General features: G+C 65.5%; 1 protein-coding gene across 5 annotated transcripts in view; it reads left to right on the top strand.

Moving 5' to 3' along the window:
• The window catches only part of ABR (ABR activator of RhoGEF and GTPase), a 40,229-nt gene that overhangs the window by 23,118 nt on the left and 1,276 nt on the right, over nt 1-15,835 (top strand). For 4 of the 5 annotated variants that reach the window (XM_054209181.1, XM_054209182.1, XM_054209186.1 and 1 more), the window contains 15 exons: nt 1,636-1,688; nt 1,852-1,992; nt 2,334-2,455; nt 2,573-2,738; nt 2,862-2,984; nt 3,059-3,134; nt 3,286-3,390; nt 3,919-3,993; nt 4,140-4,237; nt 4,345-4,476; nt 12,484-12,543; nt 12,644-12,753; nt 13,023-13,162; nt 13,658-13,792; nt 14,116-14,221. In XM_054209181.1, the coding sequence (XP_054065156.1) occupies nt 1,636-1,688; nt 1,852-1,992; nt 2,334-2,455; nt 2,573-2,738; nt 2,862-2,984; nt 3,059-3,134; nt 3,286-3,390; nt 3,919-3,993; nt 4,140-4,237; nt 4,345-4,476; nt 12,484-12,543; nt 12,644-12,753; nt 13,023-13,162; nt 13,658-13,792; nt 14,116-14,221 (1,642 nt within the window). Of the gene's footprint in view, nt 1-1,635; nt 1,689-1,851; nt 1,993-2,333; nt 2,456-2,572; nt 2,739-2,861; nt 2,985-3,058; nt 3,135-3,285; nt 3,391-3,918; nt 3,994-4,139; nt 4,238-4,344; nt 4,477-7,731; nt 8,108-12,483; nt 12,544-12,643; nt 12,754-13,022; nt 13,163-13,657; nt 13,793-14,115; nt 14,222-15,835 lie in introns of those variants that run through there. The other variant, XM_054209184.1, reaches the window with a different exon arrangement.

Genomic DNA, 15,835 nt, shown 5'->3' with positions numbered 1-15,835 from the left:
CCCGGGCTGGCGGGACTGCGCGGCGAGGAGCACCGCGCTCCTCCCTTGTGCCGGGACAGCCCCTCCGGGGGGCTCTCTGGTGCTTTGCCTGTGCCTGTAGCGATGAGGGTCCGTCCTCCTTGTGGGTCCGGGGTAGGGGAAAGGGGGGGACACCCTGCCTGCCCCCTCCTTCCCAGAGCGGGGCTGTTGCTGGCTCCCGCGGGGAGCGGGGCTCTGATTTTCCCCGCTGGCACCGGGGATGCAGTCTCCGGTTCAGGGTCCAGCCCCGTGTCCTTGCCTCCCGAGCAGAGAGGTGAGGATGGGGACGAGGATGCTTGCCAGGATGGGGGGCTCTCTCTCAGGACCAGGTGCCACGAGGCAGCACCCTCTGGGGAAAAGGGGATGGGAGCCGCTCGTGGCTCATAGAGCAGGGTGGGGGGGGCAGCATCTTTCCCTCCCCCTAACCCCCCAGCCTGAAGCCCGGCCCCACTTGGCCCTGGCAGTTTGGGGAAGTGGTAAAAAGCGAAGGGAAAACCCAGAGGCATCAGCCTGGCTGTAAGCAGCCCGGGGAGACATGCGAGGAGCCAGGTGCCGGGAGCAGCACCGTGGGTGTGCTCTGGGTCTTCACCTGTCCAGAGAGCCAAGGAGGAGGGTCTGGCTGCTTGGGGCGAAATGTGCCTCTGAAGAGCCCCCGGGGCTGGTTTCCTGCTGGGAGGGTGCGCGGTAGGAGAAAGAGGACGTCTGTGCCCCGTGTGTGGGGCAGCTCTGCCCCCCTGCCCTGGACGGAGCCTCACATGCAGTCATGGGGGGCTGCAGGGAGGGAACACAGGGCAGCAGCGTTGGGATGATGCCTTGGCCCCTGCGTTCTCTGTAGGTGGGGGTCTTCCTGCTGCTGGAGGAGCCTGGGTTCCCCTTGCACCCAGGGCTGGCCGGGGTGGGGGGATACGGGGTGTCTCATGAGGTGTCAGAGCCTGGTGAGGGCAGGGACGGGACCCGCTGCTGAACCAAAAGGGAAACTGAAAACACTGCTGGCTGCCGGGGGTGACAAGTGGCTCTTCCGCTTCACAGCCACCACACGGCAAGCTGTCAGTGCTGGTGCCCCCACCGCACCCGGGGAGGTCCTTCACCTCGGAGGGGGACTTGCTGGCACGGTCGTGGTGGGGACGTCCTGCAGCCGGCAGCAGCTGGGGCAGAGCGGTGTTTGTGATGGCCCCTCTGGCTTTGCCACCCATGACCTGTGGCAGCAGAGGGGAGGAGGACGTGGTGGCTGGGTTTGTGTCCCCATCGTGCCCTGTCTTGGGGCATGGTCAGATCTTGCTGGCATGGGGCCGTGGCTGGAATGGATAGCCATGTGGCAAGTGCCATGCAGCAGTTGTCTGGGCTTGTCACCCCAGTGGGGACCCCACGGGTGCCCATGCTGCTGGTGAAGCCCCTCGGGCACCTCGGAGCAGTAACGTGGTGGTCCAGCCATTGCCATCTCCGTGTGGAACAGACCCTGGGTGCTTGCCCAGGGCTCTGCGCAGACCTGGGGGTGGTCTCTGGGCATCTGGTCCTCCCTCCTTGTCCCTGTGGGATGCGGTGCTGGCTCCTCGTGGGTGGGAGAGGGTCCAGGGCCCCAGCAGTGGATGGCTGCTGATGCCCCCTTTCTCCCTGCAGCGCTCCTGTACAAACCCATTGACCGGGTGACGCGGAGCACCCTCGTCCTGCACGTGAGTGTGACGCCAGTCCCGGGGCGGGGGGTGGCAGGGTGCTGTGCCTCTCTTGTTCCTGGGGACCCAGAGCCCTGGGGCGTGCTGCTGGGGGGTCTCCAGGGTGGGTGCTGCAGGCAGGGCAGCGCCCTTGGGCTGCTCATCTGCGCCTGTCCGCTTCCAGGACCTCCTCAAGCACACCCCGGCCGACCACCCTGACTACCCGCTGCTCCAGGATGCCCTCCGCATCTCGCAGAACTTCCTCTCCAGCATCAATGAGGACATCGATCCCCGGAGGACAGCGGTCACCACCCCCAAGGGGGAGGTGAGCCAGCGGGGTGGGCAATGCCTGGGCACAGGGTGAGGGCTGAGCCCTCTGCCAGCCCCTAGCTGATGTCTCCACCCTGAGGAGCTTCATGGTGCTTGGCCGGGAGATGGTGGGTTTCCTCTAGACGCAGTCCTGGGTGCAAGGTTAGGGCTCTACCTGGTCTTTGCTGCTTGCTGGCACCCTACTGACCATATGGGACTCAAAATCGCACCCAGAGGACATGGACCTTCCCATGCTCCTGGTGGCTGAGCCGTTGAGGGGGACAGGAGCATCCGTCCCCTGCGGTTTGTTGGCATTTGCTCCCTGCCCGCTCTCACGCCAGCCCTGCTGCCCCGCAGACCCGGCAGCTTGTCAAGGATGGCTTCTTGGTGGAGCTGTCGGAGGGCTCACGGAAGCTGCGGCACGTCTTCCTCTTCACCGACGTGCTGCTCTGCGCCAAGCTGAAGAAGACGGCGGTGGGGTAAGGAAGGTGCTGGGCATGGGGGGAATGCGTCACAACCACCCTGTCCTTCAGCAGGCGGGGGGATGTGCCGGGGTGAGGGTCAGGCGTCACTCAGCGCCCGCACTCCGGCCACAGGAAGCACCAGCAGTACGACTGCAAGTGGTACGTGCCCCTGGCTGACCTGGTGTTCCCCTCGCCGGAGGAATCGGAGCACTGCCCACAGGTCCACGTCATCCCCGACCACGAGCTGGAAGACATGAAGATGAAGATCTCAGCCATCAAGAGTGAGGTGCAGAAGGAGGTGAGAGGAGGGTGCGGGTGGTTGGGAGGGTGTGGGACCTGCTGAGGGGGCGGGTGCCTTCCTCTGAGTCAGGAATGGGACATGGGGGACCTTTGAAAGCTCCTGTCCCCTCTCCGCCTACAGAAAGCCAACAAGGGGCAGAGTCGAGCCATTGAGCGCCTCAAGAAGAAGATGTTTGAGAACGAATTCTGGCTGCTCCTCAACTCGCCTGCCATCCCCTTCCGCATCCACAACCGCAACGGGAAGGTGAGGAGGGTGGGCTGGGGACCGAGCTCAGCCCTGCCTGCGCGCAGCCCGCCGCATCGCCCTCTCTCTTACAGAGCTACCTCTTCCTGCTGTCGTCCGACTATGAGAGGTCTGAGTGGAGGGAGGCCATTCAGAAACTGCAGAAAAAAGGTAAGTTTGGGGCTCACGAGGCCATCTTGGGGCTCCTGCCCCCTGCCAGGGGCCACAAGGAGGTCCCACAGGATTGCAGCCTGCTGCTCTCTGGTCCCCATGGCCAGTGCTGGCTGCGTCCTTCTGAAGGTCCTCTCCTGTCCTCTCCCAGACCTCCAGGCCTTCGTCCTGAGCTCAGTGGAGCTGCAGGTACTCACAGGATCCTGCTTCAAGCTACGCACCGTCCACAACATCCCGGTCACCAGCAATAAGGACGGTGAGTGTGTCCGCTGGGCTGGCGCGTCCCTCCGGATGATGCCAGGGAGCAGCTGTGAGGTCCCTCGGCTGGAGCAGGGCCCCTGCTCGGGGACCCTGGCTGTGCAGGGGGAGAGCTACCCACCAGGTGGCACTGCCGGAGCGGAGTCGGGCTCCCAGGCAGAGCAATCCCGGCTGCAACACGGAGCTGCTTTTTGGGGTCTCTCCAGCACCCCCATGGGCTGGGCAGGACCAGGGTGTCCCCAGGGCGAGACCCGGCCAGTCCTACTGGGAACCTCCCCCAGGGCTGTCCGGCAGCAGGAGAGCTCGGGATGTCCATCAGGGATGATCGGCAGCAGGGGATACGTGTCCTCTTCCAGACCTTAAGGATGGCCCTCCGGGGGAGGTTGGGGACATTGGAGTGTCACTGCAAGTACATAGCACTCACTATGGCAAAGGCTGCCTTGGGGACAGCCAGGCCGCTCGCTGTCCCTGGGGTGCGGGAGGTGGCAGCTGAGCCCTGACACAGCCCCTGCTCTCCTCGACACAGACGACGAGTCTCCCGGGCTCTACGGGTTCCTGCACGTCATCGTCCACTCCGCCAAGGGCTTCAAGCAGTCTGCCAGTAAGTGTGGGTGCCCACCCCTGCTCGGAGGGGCCGGTGCCAGCGGGGGAGCTGGGGTCCAGCATGTGGCCCCACTCTGCCCGTAGGGGTCCCCCGGGAGCTGGTGGGGATGTTCCTCATGCGCTGAGCGGTGTCTGCTCCCCCAGACCTTTACTGCACGCTGGAGGTGGACTCCTTCGGCTACTTTGTCAGCAAAGCCAAGACCAGGGTTTTTCGGGACACCACCGAACCGCAGTGGAATGAGGTGAGAGGAGGGTGGGATGCAGGGAGGGGACTGTGTCCCCCCCTTGCCCTTCCAGCCCCAGCTTTGACGCTGCTGTGGGGCTGAGCCACCCTCCGTCTGCACCCCAGGAGTTTGAGATCGAGCTGGAGGGCTCCCAGTCCCTACGCATCCTCTGCTACGAGAAGTGCTATGACAAGACCAAGCTCAACAAGGACAACAATGAAATTGTGGACAAGATCATGGGCAAGGGCCAGATCCAGGTACGCACTGGAGCTTTTGGGCATCTTCTCACCCGATGTCGGACCTCCTGGGGCCAGGTGCCTGGGCTGGGGGGGTTGCCTTGGGGTGATGCCTGGGAGATGCCTGGCAGCACGGGCAGGCAGCTCAGATTTTGGGAGCAGGGTACAGGTACAGGGGTCGCAGCTCGGGGTGTAAGGCAGTGAGGTGGGTGGGCATGAGGCATGTTGGTGATGGTCCTGGGGCAGAGTGGCTGCAGAAGAAGGTGGGACAAAGTGAGAGGTGGAGGTGGCAAAGCCGGGTGGCCACCTCTCAGATGTGCGTCCAGCTCCGGCTGGGCTGGAAGTGTTTCCATCGGGCTGCCCTCCACCGGGGGGGCTGCAGGGAGGGGGTCAACACCGGCCCCAGGGAAGGCTCTGACCGTGCAGCCCCCTGTCCCTCCCTGCCAGCCATGGCTGTCCCCCTCTGCCACCATCTGCCTCCCCTGTGCCTCCATCAGCCGCTGTTATGGCAACGGGGGTTTCCAGGGCAACAGCCGAGCCAGCTCTGATTGGTGGTTGCCAGGCAGGGAGGATGGAGGCCTGGGTTGCCCTGAGATGCTCCCAGGTGAGCAGGACCGGGAAGATGGAGAGGGGGGCAGGCAGCCCCCAGACCCCTCACCCCCCAGCACCCGCCTTGGCCGGGCTGCAGGGAGGCCCAGGGCAGCGGGGGCTGTTCGGGATGGGGGCGCCCCTGTGTTTTCCTGGGGGGGACCCCCAGTCTGGCTGCCTTCCCCGCTGTGCTGGGGACAGCATCACGCCTTGGGGACAGCCCTCAATTCAAGGCCACTTCAAAAGGCCCGGTGCGGCCGCCTGCTCCGTGGGAAAGCGGCTGAGGGCAGGTCCCTGGGGAGCGGGGAGCAGCACAGAAATGCTGCTGGGAAGGGGACACTGTACAGGGACGGCACCGCAGCGGGCATGGGATGGGGGACAGGGGCTCGGCTTCGCCAGTGGCTTGTTTGTACCTGAAATCAGCCGTCTGTTGCCCCCCTCCCCTGGGAATGGTGGTGTGGGGGTGGCATTGGGCCAAGTGGGAGGGCTGGGGCAGGGAAGGGGCTCGACGCCCCGCAGGGATCAGCCCAGCTGCACTCTCGGAAATAGCCTCGGTCAACAAACATGAGTCATGCTGGGAGACGCAGGGGCTGGGACGGGGACAGCACAGCTCGTCCCCGCCGTGCGAAAGTCATGGGGGAAGACAGGGAGAGAGAGGAGGCCCTGGGGCTGCTTATCCCAAGGAGGACCTGGCTGGACGGTGTCAGGGTTGGGGCTGTCCTGCCATCACCCAGAGCCACAGCTCGACCCCGGCACCAGGACTGGGGAGGGTGGCGGGGCAGGGATGGGGCAGCATGGCTATGGGCAGGACGGGCAGTGCTGCTCGTGGGACTGTGGGTCGTGGCCGAGCTCCAGCGCTGCCCCCTTGCCCTCTGTCCTGCGCTGTTCAGGCAGAGATGCTGCCCAGATGGTCCTTAGCCCAGCCGGTCCCTGAGCTCACCATGGGCTGCTGCTCATTTCAGTTAGCAGCAGGAATGGGAGACGCTGGAAGCACTGGCATCAGCAGCTCGGCAAAGGCCCGTGGTGCGTGTTTGGGGGCTGCCAGGATGGCTGAACCCAGCCCGCAGCTGGTGCTGTGCCCGCTGCCCAGCTCTAATCTGACAGCCCAGGCACGTGGGTCGGCCACGAAAGCAGCTGAGTGGCATGTTGGGCCAGCGGGAGCCGGGTCAGTGTGCGAGGGGGACACTGCAGCCCCTCTGCAGGGAGCACTGTGGGGCTCCCGAGGCTGCGGAGGTGCCACCGGTGTGAGTTGCGTCCTGCCGGCACAGAGGACGTGGCTGGGCCCCTGGAGGGGCTGGGGTTGGCACCAGCCTCCTCTCAAGCACCCTGGCAACGAGCCCTGAGGGGTCTGCGGCGTGGCGAGCGTCGGACCCCTACCCCACGCCCCGTCCCCATGGCTGGCAGAGGATGGGCACCCTGTGCCGCGTGGGCCTAGCCACACCACCGGCTGCTCTGTGGGAAGGTGCTTCTGGGTTGGGATGGCTCCGCTGCAGCTCCTGGTTGGCATTAACCGTGTTTTGTTGTTTTTAACCGCGTTTTGCATGGAGTTTCCACGCCTGGGACGTGCTGTGGTTGGGGTAAATGTGCCGTGAGGGGCTCATGTCCCCGTGTGGGGCTTGTGTCCCCAGCACTGCGGGGCTCAGCCCTGCTCTGAGCTGTCCCAGTCGCTCCCAGCGGCTGGGCTGCCTCGTGCGGCGCTGTGTCCAGCGGGTGCTGGCAGGGGTGCCCGGCGCTGTGGCAGGGTGGCAGACAGATGCTGGGGGTGGGCAGAGCAGGCTGCGGGTGCTTGTGTCCACATCGCAAGAGGGGAGAGGCTGGATCTGTGCCCTGGGGCGGGCTAGGAGACGGGCAGCAGGTGCATGAAGGGGGTTTCAGGGTGATGGGGCAGGATGGAGACGCCCCGGCCCCCATTTGGTGCACAGGGGAGGTACAGCTGTTGAAGTGGAGCCTGTGTTGTCATGGGCACCGTGCCTGCCGTACCCACAGGGAATGGCTGCCTGTTCATCTGTCCCCCTCGCTGGGCTGGTGGAGGCTCTGGAGGGGGAGATTTGTGGTGTCGGGGCTCCCCGGACATGCAGGGACCCACAGGGTGACCCGTGTGGGCTCAGATGGCTGCTGAGGGCTTGATCCGGGGGCAGTGCAAGTCCCCCTACATCATGCACCTCACCATGTCCCCACTTGTCAGGAGAAGCGGCGGGCAGGCAGGCAGGGACCCTTCCAGGGCTGGGGTGCGGGGCAGAGCCCTGCCTGCACCCCATCCCCTGCCCTGCAGCCCTGCCCCACCACACCACCCCCTGGCAGTGGGGCTGACAAGGGCCAGGGGGGGACCCGGGGGTTCCCCATCTGTCCCTATCCCTGACAGGACACCCTAGAAGTCTCATCCCTGTTGCCCTTGCCGACAACGTGAGGGCCAGCCTGGCTCCTCCGCGGAGCCGGGGATGCTGTGGCTGACAGCGGTGATGCCTCCTGGGTCCGTGGCCGCCGATGGCGCAGGGAAGCGGTAATGGATAGTGATGGATAACGGATAACGGCAGATAAGGGCGGTGGGGAGGCCGGGCAGCCCCTCCAGCCTTGCCGAGCGGCGGCGGGTGGCAGGGCGAGAGTTAAACGCGTGGGGGCCGCCAGGGGGGGGCTGCCTTTGAGTCACTTCCTCGCAGAGGGAGGGAGGCTTTTGGGGCTGCCGAGCAGCCTCTCGCCAGCCTGGCTCACACCCTGAAGATGAGCCCTGCCCGCTCGCCTTCCCGCCGCCCCGGCCGGGCTCCCCTCGCCGGCCCCCGCCACCCCGACCGCCGCTGACCTCCCGCCCGGAGCAGAAGGGATGCTGGTGCTGTCCTAAATCAGCCCTCGGCCACCTCCACCCAGGGCCCTCCGGCCACCCTCGTCTCGCCTCCCCGGAGCCGAAGCGGTCATCGCGATGACGGAGGTGCTGGTGCAGCCGGACGGCAGCCCCAGCCCCGTGGGCGAGCGGCCGGAGCGCGGCGTGGAGGAGCCCGAGGGGAAGCGTCCCCCCAACACGGGTGCCCGCCTCTGGGGCAGGGTCCGCAGCAAGCTGCTCCGGCAGAAGGTGACTCTCAGGGTGTGCGGGGAGGGGGACGGCTGGGGGGGACGGTGGCTGTGCAATGGCTTCGCCATGTCACCGGGCTCTTCTGTGTGTGGTGGCTGTAGCTTTTTGGCTGGTGGCTTTGTGGGGTGCAGGGGACTCTGGTATGGGAGTGGGGGGGGCGAAGTTTGTGGGGTCCGTGCGTGGAGCGAGGAGGTCGTTTGGGTGCTTTGGGAGCTCTTTGAAGCAGTTAGCAGCCTGCGGGGTGCTCGTTTCCCTCTTTCCCTCTCCCTCTGTGCGCTGTGGGACTGAGGGGCCCGAACCGTTTGTTTCGGGGCATCCTGCAGAGTAGGGGGAGCTCCCCTGCCCTGGCCGAGGTCGGGCTCCTGGGGTGCTGCAGCACCCGGTGCCTGCGTACCCCCTCTCTCTAGGGCGCTGCTTTGTTTGCAACTCACCCACCCCGTGTCCATCCAGGCTTCCCCCAGCTCGCAGCCCTGTCGCAGCCCCCATCAGCCGGTGCTGCCCACCTTTGGGGGAGGATGGAGGGCAAGGGTGGGCAACGGAGGTGACAAGGGAGGGGGCATAGCACCGTCGCAGGCTGTCCCAGAGCCCCCGCCATCTCCCGGGGGGCTCCGGGGGTTTCCCTCCGCGGGGTCTCCCTGTGTGGGGAGCTGCTGGCTTGGGGCTCGGCTGCGACCGCGGGCAGGAGCTGCCTGGGCACGTGGGGGTTCGGTTTGGCAGCAGCGGGGCCGAGGTTTCAGTGTCGGGGCTGCTGGCGCGGCAGCGGGGCTGCCTGTGACGCAGCGGCATTAACCTCGATTCTGTGCCGCCGCCGCCGCTCCCGCAGAGGGGATTAAGGGGCGGCGAGGGCTGCGCGAGAAAGCTGCCCGGCGGCGGCCGCCGGCTGTTGCTGGGTCAAAACATGAGGGGGTTGCGTTTCCCAGCCCCACGCGTCCCCACCGCGGCTTCCCCAACTGGCAGCGCTGGGGCTGCAGGGGGAGGACGCTGGTCTGCACGGTCCCGGTGTGCTGTGGGTGTCTGCTGCTTCTCGGGTCGCTCAGACGGGGCTGCGGATCGCTTTTTTTGGGGGGGCTGTGCTTTGCCACCGACAGCGTTCGCTGCTGTGGGGGCTGTTCTGCCCCTGTTCCCTGGGGAGGGAGCTGCTGGTGCAGGAGTCTTGTGGGGGCATCTGCCCACCGGAGCCGGGGCAGCCATGGGAGGCCAGGCTGGGGTGTCCATGGGTGCCGCGCTGATGGGAAGCAACCCCGGTTGTAGCAGCTCCCCTGGGATCCCGCTCCCCGGGGCTGTGGCGGAGATGGCCTCACCGGCTGAGTCACCGGTTTGCTCCCGATGGCTTCACTCGGGGCTGGAGGTTGGGTGACCTCATGGGTGTGAGGCGCGAGGAAGGGACGTGCCCAGCCCGGCAGCCCCTGCCCTGCTTGGCACCCTGGCGAGCTGCCACGGGGGTTTGGAGCCATCTCGGCTCCTCATCTGAGAGCGGCGGGGACCCGGCGCTGCCTGGGTCTGTCTCGGCTGCTGCTGCCTACGCAGGAGCTGCATTCACGGCGCACGGCCTGGAGGTGCCTTGAGGACAAAATCCCAGGATGTGGCCTCGTCCCCTCCAGTCCAGAGTTGCCCCGTGTGTGAGGCAAGCAGCAGGCAGGGGCTGCAGGGGGTGAGTGCCAGCAGGACTTGGGGGGGGTCACTCTGCCATCGGAGCCTGCCCAGGATGCACGGAGCTCTGCAGGGATGCCCGTCGCCTGCCACGCTGCTGCCTTTCCCTCTGCAGCTGGGGGCCTCGTCCTGCAAGCAAGCACCTTCGGATAATTTGGGAAATCAGGATGTTGGCACATGCCTGCAGCAAGGACCAGGGGGTGTTTCACCTCACTGTGGATGAGAGCGGCACCGCAGCGGATGCTGGCTTGGGCAGGGATGCCATGCTGCCACCGAGAGTCCCCTGAGACCCAGTGGGGAGCAGCCTGGAGAGGCACCGGTGACCCGGCTGAGCCATTTCCCTGGGTGCAGGCTGGCGTTTGAAGCGGGTTGAGCGCCGAGCTGCCGAAGAGGAGACACCTGGGACAGCAGAATGTCACCTGTGCCATCCTGCACAGTGCTGGCTGTTCCCCGGGGCTCCCTGTCCAGCAGTTCCCCACCAGCTCGGGACATCCCTACGCTGTGCCGGAGCAAGGCAGCTCCAGCAAGGCTTTGGAGCAGAAGGAGATGGTGGTGGTAGCTGAGATGGGGTGTTTGCCAGCGCTGTGTGGGCAGGAGCTGCCTCTGGCGCTGTGGGTGGATGCTCCCGTCCGTCCTCCCACGCCTGGAGACGAAGCATCGGCCGCAGCTTTGCTTCCCGTGGGGAGCGGGCAGCGTGGTGCTGCTGCCTGCTGCATGGGGTGCCCGCGGGCAGGGCCGGAGGAGAGCTGGGGCCAGGCGACACCCGGTGCCACATGGGTGCACAGGGACCTGCCCCAGCTGCAGGGGAGCCCGGGTGGGTGGCGCCAGCTGAACTAGCCCAAATTCGGGGCCACGCCGGCTGCATGGGGATGATGTCATCCATGGAGATGATTCTGCCCAAGTGGCTGTGGGGAGGTGGCGTGCTCGGGGTAAGGTCCGCGGCAATGGCGGCAGCCAACCTGGCTTTTATTAAGGCTTTCTTCAGAGCCCTGCTAAAGCCCTTCCAGATGTGAGCTGCCAGGGCCATCGGAGCCGGGGGGACCCGGGGGACGGGGATGGGGAAGGCATATGTGGTGGTTGCAATTAAACTCGCGCTGCAGAGCAGGGAGGCCCACGGCTCTCGATGCGGCCGGGGGGCGAAGGGCTTCGCTGCCGCTGCCTGGGGCTCGCAGGGTTGGATGCTGCCGTGAGTGGAACCAGGCTGCGTGGGGAAAAAGGGTGAAAGCGCCCTGCGATGGGTGGCATTGGGTTGGCGTTTGCCCGTGGTGGGTGCTTGGCAGTGCTGCCGTGTCTGGTCTCGGGTGCCACCGGGAGATCCGGCACTGGGGTGGGGGGAACACGAGGGCTTGAAGCAGCAGGGCTGGGGTTGGCAACAGTTCGGCTGCAGCCTCATGATCCTGGTGTCCAGACCTGCTGCAGGGCCTCACAAGAGCCCAGGGCAGCTGCAGCCTTCCTCCTCCTCCTCTTCCTCCCGCTCCCCCTGCTGCCCTCCCCAGCAGCCGCAGGGCTGGCGGGGAGGAGGTGACGTGGTGCTGCCATGCACCGGGGCTGGGGCGCTGGGGAGGGCTCCCCGTAAGGAGCCATTCCTGGGCTGTGCTGGAGACCGCAGTGTTTTCCATGGCACCACGGCCACCAGAGGAGCTGCTCGGGCTCACCATGGCACAAGGCTGGGCCTGGGATGAAGCCACGGTACTGGGCCTGTGCCCAGAGCCAGGGCAGCTCAAGCCTGTCTTTGGGAGCATGACGTCTCGGCGTACAAGAAGGGACAGGAGGGACTCCATGGTCGCCCCCATCATGACGTGCGGTGGCTTCACGGGCAGCCAGAGGCTGGGGCAGGGGAACGGCAGCTCTGTGGCCGGAGCAGCAGCTTTGGACATCTTTGCGCTCGCCCGGAGCATCTCCCAACCCAGCAGCTGTAGGAAACTCCTGTGTCCTTGAGGAGTGACCCCGCGCATTTGGCACGAGCCTCGTCTGGCAGCTGCGTGCACGCAGCCCTGGGAGCCCCCACCAGCCCCTGCCAGCTCCCGCATCCCATCCCCTTCCCCGAGGGGACATTAGTGCCGGGCTCTGCCCTGCTGCCTGCCCCGTGCATTACAGAGATCGATGGGGCCGGATCGATACCACCAGCTGGGGACTGAAAAGCCCCAAAAGGCAACTGCACCCGCCTCTGCCCAGCCCTGGGGCCTGGTGCCCACCACGGCACGTGCCGGGACCTTGGGAACACCAGCACCTCGCTGCAGCGGCCGGGCGCCGGAGCAGCGTCACCGAGTCCTCTACTAGCCCCAAAGCCAGAAATAGTGGAGCCCGTCATTCCCAGGGGTTATAAATAGCCTCGGCTATGGGGAGACGTTGTTTTTCTGCATGGAAAATGCTGCCCTAGTTCTGTTTCATCAATCCGCTGCCAGAAATAGTCCTGATTTCTTGGAAATTTCTTACTGTTCGGGTGTAGGTTAAAGCGCTGCCTCGCAGGGGCTTGGGGAGGGGAACACCAGGTGGGGAGGCTGAGCCCACCCGGCTTTGGGGCACGGCCAGAGGGACCCCAGACCTTCCTCTCTTCATCCTCCTGCCGTGGGCAGCACGTTGCCAGGGAAGAGCGTGTCCTGTGCCCGACACTGTCTGTGGGTCGGGGGCTTTAGGGGCCACTGGTCTGGCGCGGCAGCAGGACTGGCAGGGAGTTGGCATGGGGGTGCATCCCTGGAGAGCTCACACACCATCTCTCCCCACAGCTGGACCCACAGGCTGTGCAGACGAAGAACTGGCACATGGATGTGATTGAGATGAACGGGGTAAGCGGGACCCTTCCCTGGGGCTGCGCCGTGCCTTCATGTGACGCGGAGGTGACAGGCCAGGGCCAGGCTGCTGGGGCTCACTCCCTGTCTCCCGCAGATCAAGGTGGAGTTCTCCATGAAGTTCACGAGCAGAGACATGAGCCTGAAGAGGACCCCGTCCAAAAAGCAGACCGGTGTCTTCGGGGTCAAAATCAGCGTCGTGACGAAGTACGTGTGGGGCTGAGGGGGGGCTGATCTGCTCCGGTCCCTGTGGGTGTGGGGCTGCCCCACGTCCCCTTGCTCCATCCTTGCACCATGTCCCACGCTCCCACCAATACCAAAGAGCTCGGCTTTTGCTGTCTCCTGGTACTTGCCCGTTCCTTCACTAGCCCCCTCCTTCCCACCCGTCCTGCCCCTGGCCCAGGGTTTGCAGGGCTGGGCTGGCCACCGCGGGGTCCCCAGGGAAGCTTTGCTCACGCCTCCGCTTTCTGAGCCAGGCGCGAGCGCTCCAAGGTGCCTTACATCGTGCGCCAGTGCATCGAGGAGGTGGAGAAGAGGGGCATCGAAGAGGTCGGCATCTACAGGATCTCTGGTGTCGCCACTGACATCCAAGCATTGAAAGCTGTCTTCGATGCAAGTGAGTGTCCTGGGGGACGGCCACCCTTCACATCACGTTCCCCTGGGAGGGTTCACAGGCACTGAGACCCCCTGGTCCCCTGCCCTGCAAGCCCAGGGTCTGGTTATTGCATAGCATGTGGGCAAAACGTGCTGGTGTGCCCAGGAAGGGGCTGGGGGCGAGGAGGAGGGTGTAGCTGGGAAAGCAAACGCCCAGAGGTCCCAGCCTTGTTTGTGCCTTGGTGTCTCTGAGCTGCCGCCGCGCCTGGCTGGCTCCTGGGAGACACTGAGTCAGGGCAATGTTGCAAATGGATTTGTAAATTGTTCCGCATCCCATTGCCCAGCCAGGCGGGAAGCGCTCGGCTCTTCCCAGCCCCAGCCTGGCTAAACGGGATTGTGGACCCAGCAGTGCTGTCCCTGTCCTCCGGCTGGTAGCCTGCCCGGATAGCTGGGGTGACACAGGGGTATAGAGACCCAGAGGGGAAGGAGGCGTCACATGTGGGTGCTCTCTGGACAGATAACAAGGACATCCTGGTCATGCTGAGTGACATGGACATCAATGCCATCGCCGGCACGCTGAAGCTGTACTTCCGTGAGCTGCCTGAGCCCCTCCTCACTGACAGACTCTACCCCGCCTTCATGGAGGGGATCGGTAAGGGATCGGGCATGGGGAAGGGGTTGATGCCCAAGCGTGGCTCTGTTTGGCATTGCCTGCTGTGGGATGGGAGATTCCTGAGGGTCCTTCCCGGCTCAGCTCACTCCTTCCCGAGGGTCCTTCCCGGCTCAGCTCACTCCGTCCTTGCTGGCTCTGGGCCAGCCCGGGGCTTGTGGTGCTGCTCCCCAGGGCGCAGGCAGAGCCCCGCGGGTTGGGGCCGGCTGCTTGTGCACTGGCTGCAGGGAGGCAAGGGGCCATGGTGGGTCCCGCTGCCACACAAGGTGGCCCCTGCCCTGAGCCCTCTCCCTTCTTGTCTCCAGCCCTCTCGGATCCTGCTGCCAAGGAGAACTGCATGATGCACCTTCTCCGCTCGCTGCCTGACCCCAACCTCATCACCTTCCTCTTCCTGCTGGAGCACTTGAAAAGGTAATGGCTCAGCTTGCGGCTCCCGGGGGAATGCCCGGCGCGGGCGGGAGGTGCAGGACGGGTCTGTTTCACCGCTTTGCCATGGGGATGGGACATGAGCAGAGTTAGAGCCGGTCTGATTCCTGTGGTGCCTGCGTGGCCGCGGGCTGATCCCAAACCAGAGGCAGGTGGTGCTGTGCTGGAGCAGAGCAGGGCTGCGGGCAGCAGTCGGGGCCAGCAATGGCGGCTCGGTGCTGGGCAGGTGGCAGAGTGGCCTTTTCCCCTCCCAGCCCCTCCAAGAGGGTGCAGCCCCAGGTTTGTCCCACTTGCCCCGTCCCTGAGCTCCGGTGCGTTCCCGGCATGCCCCGAGTCCCTTTGGCTGATGTCGGCGTTGGCTTTGCATGGCTCCTCTCTGCGGGCCCCTGAGGGTGCTGGAGGGCTCCTGGAGCCGTTCTGCCCCACAGAGCAGCCCCCGGCGACCCAGGGCCACCAGCCACGGTGCCAACGGGGACTGCGCAGCGCGCGGCCGCTGATGCAGGGTCAGCTCTGCAGGGAGCACACGTCCTCTGGCGAGATGCGGCTCTTGGCTGCCGCAGCCGGTGTGCAGCTGGTTGGACGGGCTGTCCACGGGGAGCAGCTGGCCTCGGCGCAGGACAGGGAATCAACTGGGAGCTGTGCAGTGTCCCCCTGAGCGGGAAAACTGAGTGCTGCGTCCCTTCCCACCAGTCCAGCAGCAGACCCTGCAAAACTAGGTGCAATAATCCCTGTAACTTGTCTGCAGTGGGTGGGCAAGACCCAGAGATAGCTCTGCGGACGTGTCCCAGAGCTGCAGGTGACGCCCCATGTCACTTGTCCCGCGGCAAGTGCAGCCACGTGTGGTTTGCCATGCTTTATCTTGGCCCAGATAAAGCCCATTTGAACCTGGGGATGGATGGTTCTGGGGCTCACTGGGGACCTGAAACCCATGGAGGGCGCGGGGCTGTGGGCAGGGTGGGAGGACAGCGTGCAGAGCCCGGCCGGAGCTGGCCACAAGTTTGGGACCGGGGCTCACGGCTCATGTTACTTGCATCATGAAGTGGTGTTGGTTTTTTGTTTTTTTTTTTTTTTTTTTTTCCCCTCTGGTTTGGCTAAAACCAAACAGAAAAAGTGATTGATGCTGGGGGGTGGGGAAGGAAAAAATCCATTTCCATCCTGAGAACCGGGCACAGCCAGTTCCCACATCTGCTCCCCTGGCCGGGGCTCAACCGTGCAGCCTGTGCCGGGGAACACAGCTGCCTCCTAACATGGCAATGTTGTGGCCCTGGTTCCCTCGGTGCGGGCTGGCCGGGGTCCCGTGGGGTCGGAGGGGTAGGGAGCCTTGGGGGGGAGTGGGTGCGGGGAGGCACGGGCTGGTGCGGAGCTCCCCGTACCCTGCCGAGGCTCGAGGAGAGCGGAGGCTCCGCAGCACATAAGCAAGGGCTTGGTCGCTGCCACATCACACCCAGGGCTCCCGGCCAGGCCCGGCGGCTCCGGCGGAGGCCGGGAAGGGGGCAGAGCTCCCTGCCCTGCACCTGGGTTTGCCGGGAGCCGTGAAGGGTCATGGCAAGCAGGAGGTGTCCCACTGGGGCTGGGAGAAGGGAAATCAGCACTCGCCCC

This window comes from Rissa tridactyla, chromosome 7 (genome assembly GCF_028500815.1).
Source record: "Rissa tridactyla isolate bRisTri1 chromosome 7, bRisTri1.patW.cur.20221130, whole genome shotgun sequence".
In the NCBI taxonomy this organism is placed as follows: domain Eukaryota; kingdom Metazoa; phylum Chordata; class Aves; order Charadriiformes; family Laridae; genus Rissa; species Rissa tridactyla.
Note: the sequence above shows the minus strand (reverse complement) of the source record. Positions and strands in the feature narration are given on the sequence as shown.